The following is a 21,119-nucleotide window of genomic DNA, read 5'->3' as shown; positions in this document are numbered from 1 at the left end:
GTCACTAAAACTTACAAATGGTTCACTGAAAACCCCTTAAGCCTATAATAGTTCCTAAAACCTCTCCCTGCTCCAAAGGATCTTATAGTTTATTAAAGCAATGTGTGACCTTGGTGCGTTTTAAGGACAGTACGTGCAAGTGCCTCACTCCCCTAAAGGTGCTACAAGCCACTGCCTTATCAGGAATAATTTCAGCAGCACACTTGGCTCTTTGTTTTTCTTTTAAATGTTCAGTAAAAGTGTCCATGAAGTCTGAACGTGGAAGGAAACAACCTCAGGTGTAACATAGGGGAAGGCAGACAGGGAAAGGGTTTGCTCCAATGTTAGCAGATAAGGAATGTAAGAGGGTCATTATGTGAATTCCCACTTCAGCACTAGCTACAAGGTTAACATGAGTGTGTAGAAGTGAGGACAGGTCTGGTCAAATGTTAGTGGGTGTGGGGAGGAGGATATACAAGGTTTATGCTAACCTCAACATTACCCCTAGCTACAAGCATACTATAAGGGGAAAGATGTCACTTGTCTAATGTTAGTGAGTGAGGCAGAGAGATATGCAGTGCTGGTTGTGCTAATCCCCAGGTTAACCCTACTTACTGGGCTAACATGAGTGTGGGGGGTGTGGTCTAATGTTGAAGGGTGGAGGAGGGGGGACACGCATGGGGTCACATTAGCCCTCACCACAGGTATAACATGGAGGGAGTTTGCCCACCAACATTAGACTGACAACAAAATATACACATGCTGTATACCCACAAGTCAGCCCTAGTTACAGATATAACGTGAGGAACTGATGTAATGTTAGGGACGAAGGAGGGAACATACAGGGGTCAGCCCTAGTTACAGATGGGGGGGGGGGGTAGGGCTGGTTTAATATTGGGGAGTGAGACAAGGAATACATAGGGGTCATAATCCCCCCCCGGTCAGTCCTAGTTACAGATATAACATAGGGGGCTGGTGCCATACCGGAGGGTGCGGGAGGGGATTATACTGACCCCAATATTGCCCCCAGCTACAGGTATAACACAGGGGCAGGGGGAGGCTGCTCCAGCGGGCAGAGGCAGACTCCAGGTGCTAACTGCCGAATCACTGACCCTGAAGAGTGAGGCCGGGCGGGGCCTGGCCCCGGTACCGGAGCGGGGCTCCCAGCACTGGAGGGCGGGGATCTGCTCCTTTCCCTTGGGGGCCGCTCTCAGGTCTCCTCCCTCCCGACCTTCCTACCGGCTTCGGCTCCGGCGCCTTCTCTCCTCCATCACCGCGGCCGCCCCATGCCGGCCGGATCCCGATCGGGCCACTACCCTCCCGTCCCCTCCCGGCACTTCCGGCGGAGGCACTTCCGCTTCCCCGCAGAGGGACGGCGGGGTGGACTCGCGGTGGCACGCGAGCCGGGAGGGAAGACGGTAGTGGGGACACCGAAGCCCACGTGCAGCAGGGGAAGGGGAACATGGTGACACCATCCGGAGCGCAGGCGCAGTTGGGGCCGAGCGGTACCTCTCGCTCCGCGGCGGCCGGGTGGCAGCACGTGCCGGGTGCGGGATTGGCCGTTGGAGGCGGTGGCGCAGCATTTAAAGTGAGTGGAGGGGCGCGCGCTCGGGCCGGCACGGTTCGGAGCGCCGCAGGCTCCCCGGCCGCGGTCTGAGGGGCGCTTCCCGGGCATGGGAAGCAGCTGCGAGCACCGCGTCAGGCCGGGGCCTCTCCGCAGGGAAGGCGGGTGGAGCAGGCCGAGCCCCGCCTGCGAGGGTGTGGCGGGGTCCGTGGCGCTCCGGGGGAGCCCGTCGGAGGGCGGCTGCGGGGGAGGGATCATGGCAGGGCCTGGGAGACGCGCCTGTTGTCAGCTCGCGGCGCGCTCTGCGGCCCCGCCGCCGGGCAGCGCCTGCCGTGACCCGCTCACTCTTTCCCCGCCTGCGCCGTACGATGGATCCCGGACGGGAGGTTTGTGCCGGGCCCTCAGCGACCGGTCCTGCCCCAGAGAGCCCCCAGCCCGAAGGCGGGAACGCCAGACTAACGCGGCCGGCCGGCCGGCCGGGGGAGGGGAGGAGAGTCCCAGTGAGTACAATAGCCGGCCGTGGTGGCGCGGCTGGAGCTGCGGCGAGGAGCCGGTAGCCGGCGGTAACGCTCAGAGCAAGGCCTGGGGTAGGCTTGAAACAGGCTGGCCTAGGTACCTCAGGGCAAGTCTAGGCCACGGTGCTGTGCAGGCGCAGCAGCAGCGAGGGGAGAGATTCTTCCGTCAGCATCATGACGCCGCCTCCGCAAGAAGCGGCAGGTACATAGATGGGAGGGTGTCTCCTGCCAAGGTAGCACCGGTGTGGATATTGTGTGAAAGCTGCACCGCTGGAGGGGTGGAGCGGAGCGCCTCACACTGCTGAATGATGTAAATTGTATCGATTCAGGCTGTAGTGCACAGCTGTCCTCAAGGTGTGAAAAGTTTTGTGCCCTGAATGCTGCAGTGGGTCAACCTAACCCACAGTGTAGATGCAGCTAGGTCAACAGGCTTCTTCCCTTGATCTAGCTACCACCTCTTAAGAGAGGTGAGTTAACTACATTGAAAAACCGTTTGTGTTGATGTAGGAAGCATCAATGCTGCAGCACTGTAGCTGTGCTGCTGTGGCATAGACCTGCCCTAAGTCCAAAAAATGGGTTCTACAAGGGGATCTGAAGAAGACCAAGGATGCCTGGCATGAGATACCCCTTAGTGAGAGCCAAATATGGGAGCGGGTTTTAAAAAAGGCATGAAAGCAAGACTGGGAGGAGAAACAAAAGGAGAACTAAAATGAGAAAAGTGAGGTGGTGAGCAAGGGATGGTTCTACAGGCAGAGGGATAAAGCCTTCCTTTTTGAGTGAAAAGAGTTTGATCTTTATGCAAAATGTGACCGTGAATCCCTGGTAACACCAGAAAGCCATGATGTAGTCAAAGTGCCAGGAGAAGATTGTTTTTATCACTACAGAGTTGCACAGAATAGGGTCTGTGACTCTCTGCTGTTCAGAATGGAGGAGATTAAATTAATCCAGGTGTGAGACAATACCATGGTGTCTGAACCAGGATTGTGGCAGCAGAGACAAAGAAGAAGGGCATATTTCAGAAATGTTACAAAGAGAGAACAGCAAGATTTGGCAAGCTCTTTAATGTGAGGAGGGAAGGAAAGGCAGGAATCAGAGGTAATCTAAGTTTGTGACATGCAGTTTTCTAGTTAAAAACATCAGAATAATTGTTTGAGTTGTATATACAGAGATTTTTTGCAATTAAAAATGAATGTTACATAGAAGCACAGTTAACTTGTGAATCTTGTTCACATTTAAGTCTGTTTGGTAGATTGATCCACGTGCACTTAATTTGTGTGGGTTGCTTACATTTTTCTTAAATATAATTCACATGCTTTTTCAGAGTTATAACATTAATTGCATATTTTTTTTGTAGATTTCAATTTGAAAAAGAAGCAATTGTAAGCAACTTTTGAGAAGAAACTATTTTGATCACTTCACCAAAATGGTAGTTTTTACCTGCAGTGCATGTGGAGAATCTGTGAAGAAAGGGCAAGTTGAAAAACATGTAAACATTTGCAGAAACTGCCAGTGCCTTTCTTGCATGGATTGTGGCAAAGATTTCTGGTATGTCAACGACGTTTGTGTAGTAGAGCTTGACTGACAAACTTGCACACTCAGCAGTGACCATAGAAAAGCTTCCTAGGAAATGTTGGAGTTAAATTATTTTGTGAGGTATTCAGGGTTTCATTTAAAACCAAAAAACCCCCCAAACTGACCAGATTGTGCAAATACCCTTTCAAGTGTGAACTAAAACATGTGCTGTCCTGAGTTGGCAGTTGGTAGACCAGTGGTTTTCAAATGGTGGGTTGCGACCCAGTACTGGGTCACGGAATGTAAAGCACTGGGTTGCGGCGGCTCTGGTCAGCACTGCCGATCTGGACGTTTAAAATCCCATTGGCGGTGCTGCCCGGCTAAGGCAGGCTAGTCCATACCTGTTCTGACACCGCACTGCGCCCTGGAAGCAGCCAGCAGCAGGTCCAGCTCCTAGGCAGGGGGGCCATGGGGCTCCAAGCGCTGCCCCTGCCCTGAGCACTGGCTCTGCACTAGGAGGGGGCAGTGCCTATGGGCGAGAGTCATGTGGAGCCACTTGCATATCTTCACCTAGGAGCTGGACCTGCTGCAGGCCGCTTCTGGGGCACAGCGCAGTCCGCGGTGTCAGGACAGGCAGGAAGCCTGCCTTAGCACCCTGCTGCACTGCTGACCAGTAGCTGCCCAAGGTAAACCTGCACCCCAGTCCCAAGCCCTGAGCCCCCCAAACCAGATCCCCATCCTGCACCTCAAACCCCTCATCCCTGGCCTCACTCCAGAGTCAGTACCCAGAGCCCTGACATCCCCCCTCCCCAAACCACTGTCCCACCCCTGAACCGCCCGCTTCCCCCAACCTGGAGCCCCCTCCTGCACACCAAACCAATCATCCCTGGCCCCAAGCTGCACCCCAGTTCTCTGCCCCAGCCTTGAGCCCCTCCCACACTCCAAACCCCTCATCCCCAGCTCTGTTGGGTCGCGAGCAGCAGGAATTTTCTTCAACTGGGTCACCAGAAAAAAAGTTTGAAAACCACTGTGGTAGGCCATTCCATTGGTTCTACTGCATAGCTTCTCCAAAGTAGTAGCAGAGTGAGAAGATTAATTTCACAGTTGCTCTTCAGAGCCTTGGGTGCAGCCACGAAACTGACAAGAAATTATGCTAAAAACATATAAGCAGCAACAGGTTCTAATTGTGGGGAAAGGGGTTTGGAAGGGAGAGAATAGCACTCTGCACTTCTCTGCAGATTGAAGTGGGTTACTTATCATTGTTGCTCTCTCATCTTTGGTATTCTTTGTTTGCTTTCCTTTTGTTAGTAACTTAAGTGTTACGGCATGAAGGTGCCCACTAGAACTTTTCAATCCCTGTTATATGGTGTAAACATCAAAGTTACCATTGTTACTCTTTGCAGCTATGAATTATAGTACTTTGAGCTTTTGATTATGGCAAAAATGTTGCTGATTGTTGCAGAATCAGTGTGACTGTGGAATACTTTTTGCCAAATTTGCAACAGCTCTGTCTATAATTACCCAGATCCTTCAAAAAAGCCCCACTACAGTCTGCCTTCCCAATTGTAAAAATAGAAATTCAGTTTTATCTAAATTAAAAGGAAATTAAAATAATTGTAGGTACAGACCAGTAGGCTCTCTAGTGAGTAGGATTAGCTTTTCCATTATCAGTCCAATTTTTCAGTTACACCTCTACCTCGATATAACGCAACCCAGTATAACAAGAATTCAGATATAACGTGGTAAAGCAGTGCTCCTGTGGATCAAAGCAAGTTCAATATAACACAGTTTCACCTATAATGCGATAAGATTTTTTTGGCTCCCGAGGACAGCATTCTATCAAGGTAGAAATGTATAAATAACTTGATCAGAAACATGTCCCTAGACAGAACTTGGTAAACAATCTGTAAATCCAGGAACAAGTTTGCTGCTCCAGACTTCCTATGTAAATTTGGCCAAGTCACTTAGCCCATCTCTGTTCCCAATCTGTAAAACAAAGATAAATAGTACATCACAACCTCACAAGAGTGTTGTGAAGATTAATACATTAAAGATTGTGAGGCACTTGGATACTATGGTAATGGGAGCCATATAGCTACCTTAGATTTGAGCGGTGAGTGGTGCTCTATAAATGATTTTTAAACTCTGCCGAAGAGCTTTTCCACAATATGAGCACAGATAAATGTTACATATAACAATTTATATATGTAATTGTAGATGTATACTACTTTATATGTTTATATTTATTAAAGACCTAATTCTGCATTCTTTGCAAATCTTAACATCCATTGAAGTCAAGTGATATTTATCAGGCCCTAGACTGGCAGGAATTCAAGCAATCCTCAAATATGCACGTACTTTACTTTACTCATGTGAATAGTTCCACTGACTTCAATGGGGCCACTAACACAAGCAGAAGTGTACACATTTGTAAGCGTTCATAGGATTGGCAGATACATTTGTATTGTACAACTACAACTCAAGTTTCCCTGCTTATGAAGGTTGCCTTGTTTGAGAGACTGACTGTGACCTGTTACTAGTTTTGTTAATTGAAATGGAACACAGTTTACAGATTTTAAGTGTGGCTTATTAATATTTAAGGGGTGATGATTATAAGAGCCATGTGAAATGTATAAGTGAAGATCAGAAATATGGTGGCAAGGGTTATGAAGCCAAAGCTAACAAAGGAGATGTTAAACAACAGGAGTGGATCCAGGTAACACTTTTAAAAATATATATTTAATGTTCTTTTCTTTCTGATAACTTTATTTCAGAAAACCTTGTGTACTAAAAACATAAATACTAATTCATATTGGGAAAATAAACGTACAGATGTTTTATTGTAAATAGCAATGCATGTTCTGAAAAATGGCCTGAAGAGAAGAGCAGACAAGCCTGACACTCTTAACATCTTGGAGAAGAGGATTCTAAGGGGGGGGATTATGATAGAGGTATATCAAATCATGAGTGATGTGGAGAAAGTGGATAAGGAAAAGTTATTTACTTATTCCCGTAATACAAGAACTAGGGGTCACCAAATGAAATGAAGTCCATTAATGGCTATTAGCCAGGATGGGTAAGGAATGGTGTCCCTAGCCTCTGTTTGTCAGAGGGTGGAGATGGATGGCAGGAGAGAGATCACTTGATCATTGCCTGTTAGGTTCACTACCTCCTCAGGTAAGGAGTTCCACAAGTTGACTGTGCGAAGAAGAAATTCCTTTTATTTGTTTTAAACCTGCTGCCTATTAATTTCATTTGGTGACCCCTAGTTCTTGTATTATGGGAATAAGTAAATAACTTTTCCTTATCCACTTTCTCCACATCACTCATGATTTTATATTCCTCTATCATATCCCCCCCTTGTCTCCTCTTTTCCAAGCTGAAGAGTCCTAGCCTCTTTAATCTTTCCTCATATGGGACCCTCTCCAAACCCCTAATCATTTTAGTTGTCCTTTTCTGCACCTTTTCTAGTGCCAGTATCTCTCTTTTGAGGTGAGGAGACCACATCTGTACACAGTATTCAAGATGTGGGCGTATATTTTATTTATACGCCCACATATATTCTCAGTCTTATTCTTTATCCCCTTTTTAATGATTCCTAACATCCTTTTTGCTTTTTTGACCACCTCTGCACACTGCGTGTAGCTAAATTAGCCCCCATCATATGTATAGTTGGAGTTATTTTTTCCAATGCGCATTACTTTACATTTATCCACATTAAATTTCATTTGCCATTTTGTTGCCCAATCACTTAGTTTTGTGAGATCTTTTTGAAGTTTGTCACAGTCTGCTTTGGTCTTAACTATCTTGAGCAGTTTAGTATCATCTGTAAACTTTGCCACCTCACTGTTTACCCCCTTCTCCAAATCATTTTATGAATAAATTGAATAGGATTGGTCCTAGGACTGACCCTTGGGGAACACCACTAATTACCCCTCTCCATACTGAGAATTGACCATTAATTCCTACCCTTTGTTCCCTGTCTTTTAACCAGTTCTCAGTCCATGAAAGGACTTTCCCTTTTATCCCATGACAGCTTAATTTACCTAACAGCCTTTGGTGAGGGACCTTGTCAAAGGATTTCTGGAAATCTAAGTACACTGGATCCCCCTTGTCCACATGTTTGTTGACCCCTTCAAAGAACTCTAATCGATTAATAAGACACGATTTGTTGCAGACTAATTGTTTGTGTAGACAAGCCTTAAAGCCGCTATCCTGCAGAGCACTGAAACCAGTATGTAACTTTAAGTATTTAAATAATCCCATTGATTTGAATGGGATTACAGATATCCTTGAAGTTATTTGTGTATTTGAGTGAATAGTTAGAACAGGGCCTGAATTTGTAGTGGATGGTGGCTTGAAGACGGGCACTAGATTTGTAAAAAATACTTACTATTTAAGTTACCAAAAAAGTAGGATAGTTTTACAGTGCCTCCCCATTTATCTGATGGTCCTGAGAGATGCACAAAACCTTTGGGGGGGGGGGGGAACCTGTAAACTGTCCAGTGTCTATTGGTTATGCTTTTAATTTGGAAACCCACTGTGCAGGTTTGTCAAAGACAACTGCTCCCCTTCTTTTAAAAGGCTGTGACATTCTGGAGTGCTTTATGAAGAGACATCCAGCTGGCATTCTCTTCCAGTATAACTCACAGGGTATAACCAAACTCTAGTGTAACAAAGTTCTCCAGTGTTATCTAAAAGTAGGACAAGTAGCATATTTGAGATCACAGCTGAGCTAGATGGTCCTCCCCCCCCCCCCTGCCTTTTTACCAGCGTATGATCTGAAAGCGAAGATGAGCTATATATTGTATACATTTAGTATACAAGTAGTGGAATAGCTTACCTTGGCCGGGCTATTTCTGAATTTCATTTTTCAAACTTAGTGCATCAGTCGTGTTTCAGCTTAGCTGTAAAGTGTGTAAATGATTCATATAATCACTTTCTGTGGGGTTTTTTCCCAGTGAATTTTAGAACAAAAAACTCAAGAATTGGTGTTTCTCGTGCACTTTTTGTAATACTATAGCATTTTCAGAATTGGCTGTATAATCTGTCTAAATATAAAGATGGCAAATACTAGACTGTACGCTAAATGGTTTGCAGATGTTATTCAAGGTACTCTGTATTTCTGATCTCATCTTGCATCTGACTTTGCTAGTTAACTCAGCGCTCCTTTGACAAGTTATTTGGTTTCTTTCTTGCAGAAGATTCATGAAGTAATAAAGAAGCCAAACATTAGCCCCAAAGTGAGAAACATCTTGGAGCAAATGCACACCTATGACAATATTCCAAGAAAAAAGGTCAAATTTCAGGTATGATTTTAGAGACAAGTAGTGGATTTGAAATTAGGACTAATGGATTATACGCTCATATGTGCCACTAACTTGTTACCTGAGACAAGTTGCTTAACCTGTCTGTACATCTGTATAATTGGCAGGTAGGGGAGAATAACTGTCTGCCTGAGACTTACTTAATATTTATAGAGCATTGATCTTTGGATGAAAGGCCTTCTGTTTATGTAATTTTTATATAAATTATTAGTCAGACATGTTGGAGAATTTGTTGGGTTTGGAGCCCTGTAAGTGCAAATTCCCCCTCTGTAAGTCTCTCCCCTCAAACCACACACTTTAATATTTCTCCATTTGCTGTTTCTGCCAACTTACACATTCCCCAAAACACCTCAGAACATTGCAGTGATCTTTCTGCTAGACATTGCTCCTTCCAGAAACCTTCATTGCCGTTCAGGGCTCTAACTTGTATTCCTCCAAATGACACCTTATTGAGCTGCCACTAGACAACTATTTTTTTTCTTCTGCTGATACCTCATCTTAATTGATTAGACTCTTACAGTTGGTATGCGTACTTCCACCTTTTCATGTTCTCTGTATGTATAAATATCTTCTGTGTGTTCCATTCTGTGCATCCAAAGAAGTGAGCTGTAGCCCACGAAAGCTTATGCTGAAATAAATGTGTTAGTCTCTAAGATGCCACAAGTACTCCTGTTCTTTTTTGTGGATATTTTATATAGCATCCATAAAGAATAACAGACATGTCTGGGATAAGTGAGCATGTTTCTCCTACTCCATGCCTCAGTTTGTGTGGCTGATAATGGACAATACATATATTCAGGTTCAGGAAACAGGAGCTGTGGTGAAACTTCTTGAGCTACCACAGCAGAGGTGAACATTCAAGTAGCTTTCTGAGGAACCAGTGATTTCAGGTGGAGTGAATGGTATTGTCTGGGAACATTGCAACGTAATATACCAAAGCTATAGAGATCAAAAACTTGAACCGTGCAATGTCACTTCAGTAGTCCTTTCCTGGAACAAATGAAATAGTACGTTGCAATGAGGAAACCTTTATGGCCACAGCATTAAAGCCCTTTTTTAAAAAAAAAAAGAAATCTGCTTCTGCTGATTTCTCACAATATCAAAAGAAACTTCCTGCTGTACTTTCCTCTGCAGCAGGAACTCCTGAGACTGCTCCAACAATCTTCTAAACAGATGCATGTGAAACTTATTTGCTTTTTAATAATCTGTGACAAACTAAGGAAATGACCTTGGAGTGTGCTCACCTGTCCATATTGGTGGGCTCCAGCATAGGCAGGTATTGGCAATGAACCCTTAAAGAGTTGACTTTTTTTATACCCTTTAACAAATGTCATTGCCATTTACTGACTTCAGCTAAAAACCAATTGGAGATAATTCACCCATATTTCTAGTTTTAATCCAGATAAGATTTACATCTTCTTTCTTGCCCTCCTTGCTGTCCAACAGTGTTGTTTTTTTTTGGGGTGGGGGTGGGGGTTGTTTTTTTGTTTTTTTTCCTCATTGCACCTGGGTTCACACTGGTGTGTGGGTTGGGAAAGGGCTGTGTTGGCTCACTTTAAGATAGTCTTTAGGTTTTTTTTATTTTTTTAATCATCTGCAGTCACCCCTATCAGTCAGAGGCCACCTTTGCACTTATCCAATTAGTTATTCTTTAAACCATACATTCTCCCTACTTTATTCCTTTTGACCTTAGGCTTCAAAATAATGAGTTATTTCTTCCAACGTGCTAGTCATGGCCTTTCTTTACAATACACACACATTTCCTTAACCAAACTTCAGTTAATTTTAATTCTTTAATTTTCTACTTTATCCTACATAGGGTTAAAAAGTTAAAATTGAATGCCTGTCACTTCTCATTTCTACTATTCTTTTTCTGCACAGAATTGGATGGTGAACAGCTTTAATGTTGAAAATAGTGCTCTGCAAGACCAGGTGTGGGATATCTTTTCTGAAGCAACCAGCAACGTAAGTCAAATCAAAGCCACAGAATCTTTCAGTAAGAATACAACAATAGGGCAACAGGGTGGAGAACCTTCAAGACTCCTATTGGAGACACTAAGTACTGTATATTAGTGAAGAGTCATTCCTGGTGTCCAAAGAAAATATGGAGAGTACATGAGACTAAACTTTTGCTAATCTATGGTGCAATGTATTGCTGATACAGCATAGCTGGGATACGCACGACAACCTCTGAAGGTAAGCTATAGGCAGTGATTGCATCATGGTAATAGGAAGGTATGTGTAAACTTCTTATCCCAGATTGCTTTTTCTAATAAGGAACAGAAAATCCACTTTCAGATCATTACTACTCCAATCTGACATCTGTGTCCAGTAATATTTTTGCACATCTTTTTTCCATTGTAACTGAAAGTTTGTATATTGTTTCATTTACCCACCCATTGGAGTGTTCTATTAACTCATTTTATAAGTGCAACTTTAAAATTTGGATTTTTCAATAGAAAAAGAATAGTTCTATTAAATATAAATGTTACCTAATGCATTTTAAGATTAATCATTCTTTTCCTAGAGGCACAGCTTCATTAAGATGAATTTAAGGTTAAGAATATCAATAAATTAAGGGTAAAACATCATAGGTATGTCTCAACTGTCCCCCAGTCAAGTGTTCTAAACCTAGGAAATTCAGAGTTAAGGTTACACTTAAAAAAATCCAAACATATTAAGAAATGCACCGTTAAGACAGCCAAGCAACTCTAACTCTGCCCTGTAGTGATGTCATGCAATAACTGTCAGAGTACGATTTAAGGCATTTTTACTCTTTGTGGTCCCAGATACTCATATTTTTTTTTCTTTCTCCCTTTTTGGCCTCACTGCAGAGCAGTAAGAAGTTTGTTACTCAAAGTGCAAATGCTGTAAGTTTGGAGAGTGTGTGCTCGTGTCCTCATACAAAACGCAACGGTGAATCCATGCTTTAAATCAAGGATCAGCAACCTTTCAGATGTGGTGTGCTGAGTTTTCATTTATTCACTCTAATTTAAGGTTTCGTGTGCCAGTAATACATTTTAACCATTTTTAGAAGGTCTCTTTCTATAAGTCTATAATATATAACTAAACTATTGTATGTAAAGTAAATGAAGCTTCTTAAACATTTTTAAAAACCTTATTTAAAATGAAATTAAAATGCAGAGCCCCCTGGACCAGTGGCCAGGACCTGAGCAGCGTGAGTGCCACCTTTTGGCATGTGTGCCATAGGTTGCCTACCCCTACTTTAAGTGCAAAATGGAACTCAGTCTTGCTTATAGAGTTGTAACCAGCAACTCTCAACATTTTTTTTTTTTAAACTTATCTATGTGAGCTGGATGCTCCCAATTTGTTTAATATTCTGATTTGCTTAGCTGTTGCCAACACCTTCTGTCTCTCATAGAGAAATATCTTTACCTATTCACTATTATATTGTAATTTAGGAACTACCCTCTGCCTGGACTTGCCTCGTTCTTCTCTGATGTTCCCTGTTGCTGCTTGCCTGAGCTTCACAGCACTCCCATCTGTCTGGAAATTTTGCTGTTGCAATGAAAAAAAAGACTTACACTCACCTTTGTAACTGTTGTTCTTCAAGATGTGTTGCTCATATCCATTCCAATTAGATGTGCGTGCGTTGTGTGCACAATCATTGAAAGATTTTTACCCTAGCAACACTTGATGGGTCAGCTGAGGCGCCCTTATGGTGCTGAATATATGCCCCTGCTGACCCAATGCCCCCTTAGTTCCTTCTTGCCGGCTACTCTGACAGAGGGGAAGGAGGGTGGGTTTGGAATGGATATGAGCAACACATCGCAAAGAACAACAGTTACAAAGGTGAGTAATCGTCTTTTCTTCAAGTGCTTGCTCATATCGATTCCAATTAGGTGACTCCCAAGCCTTACCTAGGCGGTGGGGTCGGAGTAAGATGTCGTGGAGTGAAGGACTGCTGAACCAAATGCAGCATCACCCCTGGACTGCTGCACTATCACATAGTAGGAAGCAAAGGTATGTACTGATCAAGTTGCTTCCCTACAGATCTCCTGTATGGGCACATGAGCCAGGAAGGCAGAGGACAAAGCTTGAGCCCTAGTAGAGTGGGCAGTAAGGTGCGTAGTTGGGACACCAGCCAAGTCATAGCACGCACGGATGCATGATGTAATTCAGGACAAGATGTGCTGTGAGGAGACCGGGAGGCCTTTCATCCAGTCTGCCACTGCTATGAACAGCTGGGTCATCCTCCTAAAGGGTTTAGTTCGTTCGATGTAAAAGATGAGGGCCCTGTGAACGTCTAGGGAATGAAGCTGTTGCTCTTGTCGAAGCTTGCAGCTTCGGGTAGAAGACCGGAAGGAAGATGTCTTGGTTGACATGGATAGCAGACACCACCTTAGGAAGGAAGGAAGAGTGTGGTCGCAGCTGTACCTTGTCCTTATGAAACACCATATATGGTGGGTCTGACATGAAGGCTCAAAGTTCCAACATACATCTCGTCGAGGTTATAGCGACGAGGAAAGCTGTTTTCCAGGAAAGGTACAGAAGCGAGCAAGTGGCCATCGGCTTGAACGGGGCACCCATGAGCCTGGCTAGGACCAGGTTGAGGTCCCACGTAGGGGCTGGACGCCGAATTTTCAGGTACAGACATTCCAATCCCTCGAAGAACCTGCTGATCATGGGATTGGAGAAAACCAGTTTCACCCGGGTGGGAGGCAGAAATTGCTGCTAGGTGTACTTTGATGGATGAAACTGCTAGGCCTTGCTGTTTCAAGGACAAGAGATAATCTAGAATGGTAAGTACTGGCACCTCCAGAGGGGCAGTATTGCTCAGGGCACACCAGCAGGAGAAACGCTTCCACTTGGCCAGATACATTGACCTAGTAGAGGGCTTTCTGCTAACCAAGAACATGCTGCACCAAGCAGGAGCAACGTAGCTCAGAGTATTAGCCATGCAGCATCCATGCTGTGAGATGGAGGGATTGCTGGTCCGGATGACGCAGTTGGCCGTGTTCCTGAGTGATCAGGTCCGCCACAATGGGAGTGGAATTGGTGTGGTCACCGACAGATCGAGGAGCGTGGTGTACCAATGTTGCCTGAGCCACACTGGGGCAACCAAGATTAAGCGGGCCTTGTCTCTTTGCAATTTGAGAAGGACCTTGTGGACCAACGGGAATGGAGGAAAGGCGTAGAGCAGATGGTCTTTCCACAGCATCAGGAAGGCATCCAATAAGGAGCCCGGGGAGCGCCCCTGGAAAGAACAGAATACCTGGCACCTCCAATTCTCGCAAGAGGTGACAAGGTCTATGTAGGGAAACCCCCACTTCCGGAAAACAGAATGGATGATGTCTGGGCGAATCGACCACTCGTGAGCCAGAAAGGATCCGCTGAGGCGATCTGCCAAGGTATTTTGGACTCCCGGGAGAAACGACGCCACTAAGGTCAATCAAGTGCAGAATCGATCATAGCCCACGGTGGAAAGTGATCGATTCTGCATAGGTGGAAAGTGGTCCAGCTGCTCTAGGTCCTCCATGCTAGGGGCATGGGCCTGAGCTGAGGGTAGGGCTGTTGCTCTGAGCCCCCGGACGGGTGGGAGGCAACTGACAGTGGCTTCTGGGATCCAATGTTCCGAGTGGGCAGACCGAGAAGCTCCCAATGGGATGCCTTGGGCCTGATGGTATGCCCAAGGGGTCCAAAAGGACCATTGTGGGAGTCCCTGAGCAAGATCCTGCCCCTCATCGTGCCATTGGCTAGCATCGTCCGCGTCTTGGTAATGGATGCGGTAGCCATTCTCCACTTGGGACGACCTCGAGTTGGGGTAGGAAGGCCAAGGTGGAGCCAGTGCAACTCAGCATGAGCGATCATCATGCATTGTTAGCCCGCGCCGCAGGGATGGAGATCAGCGCTGCGGTCTCGAGCGGTACCGTAATCTGGACCAGGACCAATGGTTGTATCGTGGCCAGGAGGTAGGTCTTCATCCAGGTCCAGATCTATGGGCGGAGCGGTGCTGGGAACGACTCCAAGGAGACCGGTGCTGGGATCGGTGCCGGGAGCTGGACCAGTACCAATCATATCGGGAAGGAGATCTTCTTGAGGTGGAGCAGCGCTGCGAGCACAACCGGCGCCGAGATGGTGATCGGTGCCATGGAGGAGACCAGCTTCTGGATTGGGACCATGACCTGGACTGCAACCAAGATTGGTGCCAACCCGTCTCACTCTGCAATGGAGGGTGCATCATGGAGGGCTTCCCTATCGATGGAGCAGCCCGCACTGGCAGTACCGAAGTTTGTGACTGTCCCGGTTCGATGCAACGGAGAAAGTCTCTGGGTGGAAGGCAGGCCGAGCTCAACCACAGTGCTCACTGTGAAGCTTATGTGCACCGGACTCAACAGCGCTTGCGGCACCGGAATCGATGGTGCCAGAGTTGGAGCCTTCGCAAGACAGTCCGGCATGGGACGCTGCTCCACAGGGGGCACAGGCAGTGCCAGCAACTGTACAGGAGCAGCAGGTTGCTTGTGCTGCTTTCTGGATCCTGGAGACAGCGAGCGGTGCTGCACTGATAACAGTGCCAGAGACATCTGGTGCTGGAGGCGCGCTTTGGACCGATGGCGCTGCGTCTCGGCACGGGGCTGGGCTAAGTGCTGCCTTCAAGAGGAGCTGCTTCAAACAAAAGCCCCGCTCCTTTTTTGTCCAAGGCTTGAATGCCTTACGAATGAGGCACTTATCTGGTGGTTGGGATTCCCCCAGGCACTTCAGACAGGAGTCGTGGGGGTCTCCCGTAGGCATCAGCTTGAGGCAGGCCGAGCAGGGTTTGAAGCCGAGACCTAGGCATGGGCCAGGTACTGGGAAGGGGAGAAGCCCCTTACCTCCAATCACTATGTACACTAACTACAAAAACTACTATTAACTACAACTAGAAACTACTAACAACTACGCTATAACAACTATCTACAGTATAAACGAGCTAAGAGCTAGGGAAGTGAAGATCAGCAAAGCTGCGCTCCACAGTTCCAACAACCGTCATGTTGGGTTGGCAGGGGCATATATCCAGCACCATAAGGGCGCCACTCCAGGGGGCTCCTCAGCCGACCCACCAAGTGTTGCTAGGATAAAAATCTTCCGACGATTGTGCATGCGGCTCGCGTGCACACACCTAATTGGAATCGGTATGAGCAAGCACTCGAAGAAATTAAGTTTATCATTTTGGAACATCTAAAATAATAAACTAATATATTTTGCAAATGCCCACTTCATTCTTCTAAAACCAAAATTAAGTGGAATAACAAATGACAAGCACGCATGTGTTGTAAATTTTAACATTTCAGATGGGGCAGTTAGAGTAAGGCATGTCCTTTAGTTTTCAACTGAGATGCATTATCTCCACCAAGTAATGCTATCCTCAATAATTGTTTTGTTTGATTGATATATTTATTTATTTTTATTCAGAACATATTTCTCTCTCTACCCCCATGAATAATGCAGTAGATCTGGGTGGTATTACCAAATGAAGTATGTGAAAGACATTTTTATTACAATATTATATTTTCTTTTTTTAAAAAGGGGTCAAGCAAAAAAGAACTAGAGAAACCATTGCAAAAAGTAGGAAGCCAGCCTGTAAAAAGTGAAGTAAACCCATTGTCTACAGAAAACGAAATGACGGCTGATAAACTTGAGGAGAAGAAAAAGAGTAAAAGAGAGCGAAAAGAAGAAAGACAAAAGAACAAAAAGACAGAGAAAAAAGACATGAAATTAGAAAGCCAACGAGAGAACTTTGAAAATAAAAAAGGAAAAAAGTCTAAGAAAGAAAAGGAAGCTACTGAGGATGAAAATGAGGAAACTTCCAAAAGCAATAATGCAGAAAGGAAGAAGAAGAAAAAGCATGAGAGGAATAATATAGCTCAGGTGGAAATAAATGGAAATGGTAATCATAACGAAGAAGAACAAACAAATACAAAGAAACAAAAACGTAAACATGCAGAAGGTATATATCTAGCTCACATTCCATGCAGATTTTAGTGAAGACTGTTTATTTGTTCTTTTTGGCATCTTGAAAACTCAGTAACCTGCTCTGGTAGAATCTTTATAACACCTATAAATTAAGTTTTTAAAAAAAAAAAGTATACAAAGCAGCTTAACTGGCATCACATTACAATGTTTTTAATTTTTTTAATTTCAAAATCAAGAAAAATCTTACAGCAAACTCCAATGCCAAGAATAGAAACTTTTTATGTTTTTTTTAGTAATTTAAATGTTTTAATATTTCCTCATCATATTTATCTCTCATCCCTCTCCCCTCCCCCTTGTCTAGAAGAACGTTGCACCACAACAAAAAGAATGAAATATATAAAAACATCTGCAACAACAGAAACTGAAAAAAGTGAGGATGCAGCCATGGAAACTGAAGAAATTGGGAATGTAGATAAAGGTATCTTCAAACTTAAAATAGAAGTTTAGACATATATATTTTAGTAAGATAGTTATGTGCTTATGAAATCAGTCATTAAGTACTGCTATTCATTTGGGGCAAAAATCTGAGCAAAGAGCTGCCTCAGGAGAAGACCATGAACCAGATTGTGATTAATGGCTTGTCTTCACAATGTTGCATCGCTGGGAGATGCTCTCTGGTCAACTTATCTTACCTTTCTGGGGGAGCACCAAAGTCAACCAGATAGCACTCTGCCGTCAATTTAGCGGGTCTTCACTAGACCCGCTAAATCAACACCCGCTGCATCGATTGCAATAGTGTCAATCTCCCTGTTTCATACCTTGTTCCAGGGGAAGTAATCTCTGCGAACCTGATACCTGGTGCAGACTTTCTCCTGATTTGTTTGTTCAGCTGTGCTGGCCACTATCCACAGCACCCACTTCCACCCACCTTCTAGGAATGGGCAACAACAGCCCCACAGAGGCTGCTCTCTTGTGTTCCTACATACTCCCCTGCGCTGGCTACCCGTATTGTAAGAGGAGGTGGCATGTCTTGCACCCGCCTAGTCCTTCGCATGACATAATAGCTGGGTTACAAATTGGCCTTATTTTTATTTTTAGCTAGTTGTATTTGACATCCAGAATATATATATAATGAATCTTTTATTGAGCCCATGTAATTTGGGGATATAGTTTTCACATTTAGAAGTAATACTAATTAACGGCTTCCTAAGTATGCATTATGTGTTAAATTTGCTACTTCTATTTTTAAAAAAAAGAAGGGAAAACCCTCAATTTCCTATTTGTGTGTCACATAGGAGCTGAGATCATGCTTTTCACCAGTAGATATAATATTTATTTTAAGGGCTCAGCTTCTCCCTTTCCCAGGATGATGTCTTGTCATTTGTTCTTCCTTCATGCTGAGCTGGTGTGCTAATGCAACAGCACCCACTTTGGTCAGACGGAGCATTGCACAGAATCTGCTTCGTCTGGCAGGGCAGTCATTCAGCATCTCTTGCTTAAGGCCTGGTTGGCTCTAGAAAATTAAGTGGGTTAACTGTGTTGCTCAGGGGTGTGAAAAATCCCCCCACACACCCCAGGAGAGACAGTTAAGCCAACCGAACCCCCAGTGTAGACAGCACTAGATCAATGGAAGAATTCTTCCATTGATCTAGCTGTTGCCTCTTGCGGAGGTGGATTACCTATGCTGATGGGAGAACCCCTCCCATTGGCATAGGTAATGGCTATACTGAAGTGCTGTAGCTGTGCCGCTGTAGCATTTCAAGTGTAGACAAGGCCTGAGTCTGTGTGGTAGGCCCATTCTGGGCTATGAAGGGTGTTAGCTTCAGTCCTGCTGGGGTTTATGGGTTTCCTCCCTTACCCTGGCAGAGTTTGCTGGTCCCTGTCCTCAGCAGATCTGGAAACTCTTTTGGCTCTTAAGTCTCTGAGGGACTGGTAAGGGAACCCAGGCCCACCCACTCCACTGGGTTCCAGCTCAGGATCCTTAAACCAGGCAGGTGGAATCAGGCCTCAGCAACTCCTCCTGCTGTGCTGAGCTTCCTACCTCCCTAGGTTCTGTAGGCTTCTACAGCCTGTATATCCAGTCATCCCTTCTCTGGGTGGCTTCACACCAGCTTTCCAGCAGGACTTTCCTTCTCCAGCTTGCCCCTCTGCTTCCCAGCTCTTTTATTCTCCCAGTTGATTGCCAGGCCAGCATGGGGTCTGTACACCCCATTACAGTAGCTAACCTGAGGAACAACTTGCTTGATCCTTGTGCCAGGGTGGTGATGCTGCTGTGGGTGCAATAATAAGGCCAGGATGGTTCTGTAATTAGTTTTAGCTAGAACATGTGATGAAAAGATGACTTAGAAATATAGAAGAAATGTAATACCATTATGTTTTTAACAATATTATAGGTAAATTCAACTGGAAGGGAACTATCAAAGCTGTTCTGAAGCAAGCTCCAAACAATGAAATTTCAATAAAAAAACTAAGAAAAAAGGTACAGTAGTCTTCTTTTTTTAAAACCCCTTTTAGTTTGTAAAATAGGTAATTTAAAAGAAAACTATGTGAAAATATACAACTATCCTACATAGACTAAGTCTTTTAAGTATATAGTGACCTGGTTAATTAGTAAATCGTATAAAAGATTCAAAAATGTGTGATTAAGGAGTCTATTCTGTGATTTTTAAATTGGAGATTCCCCCAATCCAGCAAAACACCACCTCTACCTCAATATAAAACTGTCCTTGGGAGCCAAAAGATCTTACCGCGTTATAGGTGAAAACCATGTTATATTGAACTTGCTTTGATCCACCAGAGTGTGCAGCCCTATCCCCCAGAGCACTGCTTTACCGTGTTATATCCGAATTCGTGTTATATCAGGTGGCGTTATATTGAGGTAGCTGTGTACTTAAGTTTGCAATTTCAGCTTTGAGTTGTAAGTATTAATAGATTTCTTGCTGGATTTTAATTAAGCAATATTATTGAATTGAGACATAATGTGTGTGCATTTTCATGTGGAATGTTTAAGTGAAGTGGAAATAGTTCAAGTTAACAGGAATGATTTATTTATTTTTGTTTTTTTGTGTAGGTTTTATCCCAATATCATGCAGTATCTGGTGAACATCATAAATCACAAGAGGATCTTCTAGTAATATTTAATAAGAAAGTGAACAATAATCCAAAATTCAAGGTTTTAAAGGACAAAGTTAAACTCATGAAATAGAAAATGAGTGGTTTCATAATGATCAAGTTTTACAATTGCAGACTGTCCAAATTGTCCTATCACGTATGCAAACACAGCTTTCACTGACTTCAGTAGACACTGTGTATGTATCACAGCATAATTTAGCTGTAATTCTATTCCTGGATTCCCCCCTCCTTTTCTTCCCTACACTTATATGTACAACTGAAATTTGGGAATGGTTGCATATGTTTTCAGAAATTTTGATTTTACAGAAAATATATTTTTGGTAGAACGTTTAACAGACATTGGAAAATTGTTGCCCATTCTATTAAAATCCTTTTCATGTTACTGAATTTATGCAGGTGTGATTGCTTCTTAAGACCCAGGTTGTATTGCACCTTTGTAGGAAGCAGTACAGCTGCAAACTTGATGATGTATTAATACAACACCTAATGAAAATATTTTGTTTCTATGAGAAGAAAAAATGTTTTGGTCCAAAGCTAATGGTATGCTGCAGATCATACATACTAATATTTCAGTATCCTGTTTTGTCAAAAAAGGAATAATTGAGATTTGTCAGTGTCAAGTCACTATCCATTTAACATTTAATTTCCCAGTGCACACTAAATGAAAATAGATACCTTTTATACACACAGTTAAATCAGTTCATATTTCATTACCATAAATATTTGGTTAGAAGCCAAGTAAAGCATGGGGGTGGGTTGATTGGTTGGTTTGTGAGGGCTATTGCCTCAATTGGAAATTTGACAATAAATACTGATAATGCCAGTTTATCAAATTGGGGAAATTTTTCCCAATTTTATCTATTCTTGTTTGTGCTTTTAGAATAATTCACTAATTAAAATTGCAGGTAGTATTAAACTGGAAGGTGTTATAAATATTTCTGTGACTTCAAAGTAGTAAGGGACCTAGAAATGTGGAGAGGAGTGATGATAAAATTGAATTTGTATAGAGAGTATTACTTGAAGTAACAGATTAAAATTTCAGGCTGTCACAAAATACTCCCATTATCTGGAAATATCTAATAGCATGGAATATCCAGGAAGTGGTGAAAACTGTTTACGGTCATTTAAACTGGCCTGGAGCATATAGGATTAGCAGCTGACAAGATTATCTCAGGG

The 21,119-nt window shown here is 43.9% G+C and overlaps 2 protein-coding genes across 6 annotated transcripts in view; one reads left to right on the top strand and one right to left on the bottom strand.

Moving 5' to 3' along the window:
- The window catches only part of ZBTB49 (zinc finger and BTB domain containing 49), a 26,780-nt gene extending 25,211 nt beyond the window's left edge, over positions 1–1,569 (bottom strand). Inside the window, exon 1 of one of the 2 annotated variants that reach the window (XM_045017267.1) lies at positions 1,092–1,569. Coding sequence is in view for 1 of the 2 variants with exons in the window: in XM_045017266.1 (XP_044873201.1) it covers positions 1,219–1,443 (225 nt within the window). In the remaining variant the exon portion in view is untranslated. The remainder of the gene's footprint in view (positions 1–1,091) is intronic. The other variant, XM_045017266.1, reaches the window with a different exon arrangement.
- On the top strand, positions 1,412–21,119 carry LYAR (Ly1 antibody reactive). 4 transcript variants are annotated; one of them, XM_045017268.1, is made up of 10 exons: positions 1,412–1,567; positions 3,413–3,603; positions 6,172–6,286; positions 8,772–8,879; positions 10,779–10,862; positions 11,732–11,767; positions 16,425–16,845; positions 17,173–17,289; positions 19,205–19,290; positions 19,882–21,118. In XM_045017268.1, the coding sequence occupies exons 2-10, from the start codon at positions 3,482–3,484 to the stop codon at positions 20,014–20,016; spliced, it is 1,224 nt and encodes a 407-aa protein (XP_044873203.1). In that variant the 5' UTR covers positions 1,412–1,567; positions 3,413–3,481; the 3' UTR covers positions 20,017–21,118. The 4 variants fall into 4 exon arrangements, with proteins under 4 accessions (XP_044873203.1, XP_044873207.1, XP_044873205.1 ...); XM_045017270.1 differs by lacking the exon at positions 1,412–1,567 and adding an exon at positions 1,799–1,929 and having other exon boundaries at positions 19,882–21,119; XM_045017269.1 differs by lacking the exon at positions 1,412–1,567 and adding an exon at positions 2,026–2,043 and having other exon boundaries at positions 19,882–21,119.

Source organism: Mauremys mutica, chromosome 5 (genome assembly GCF_020497125.1).
Source record: "Mauremys mutica isolate MM-2020 ecotype Southern chromosome 5, ASM2049712v1, whole genome shotgun sequence".
NCBI lineage: Eukaryota > Metazoa > Chordata > Testudines > Geoemydidae > Mauremys > Mauremys mutica.
The sequence above is the reverse complement of the archived record's forward strand: the minus strand, read 5'-3'. Positions and strand labels throughout refer to the sequence as shown.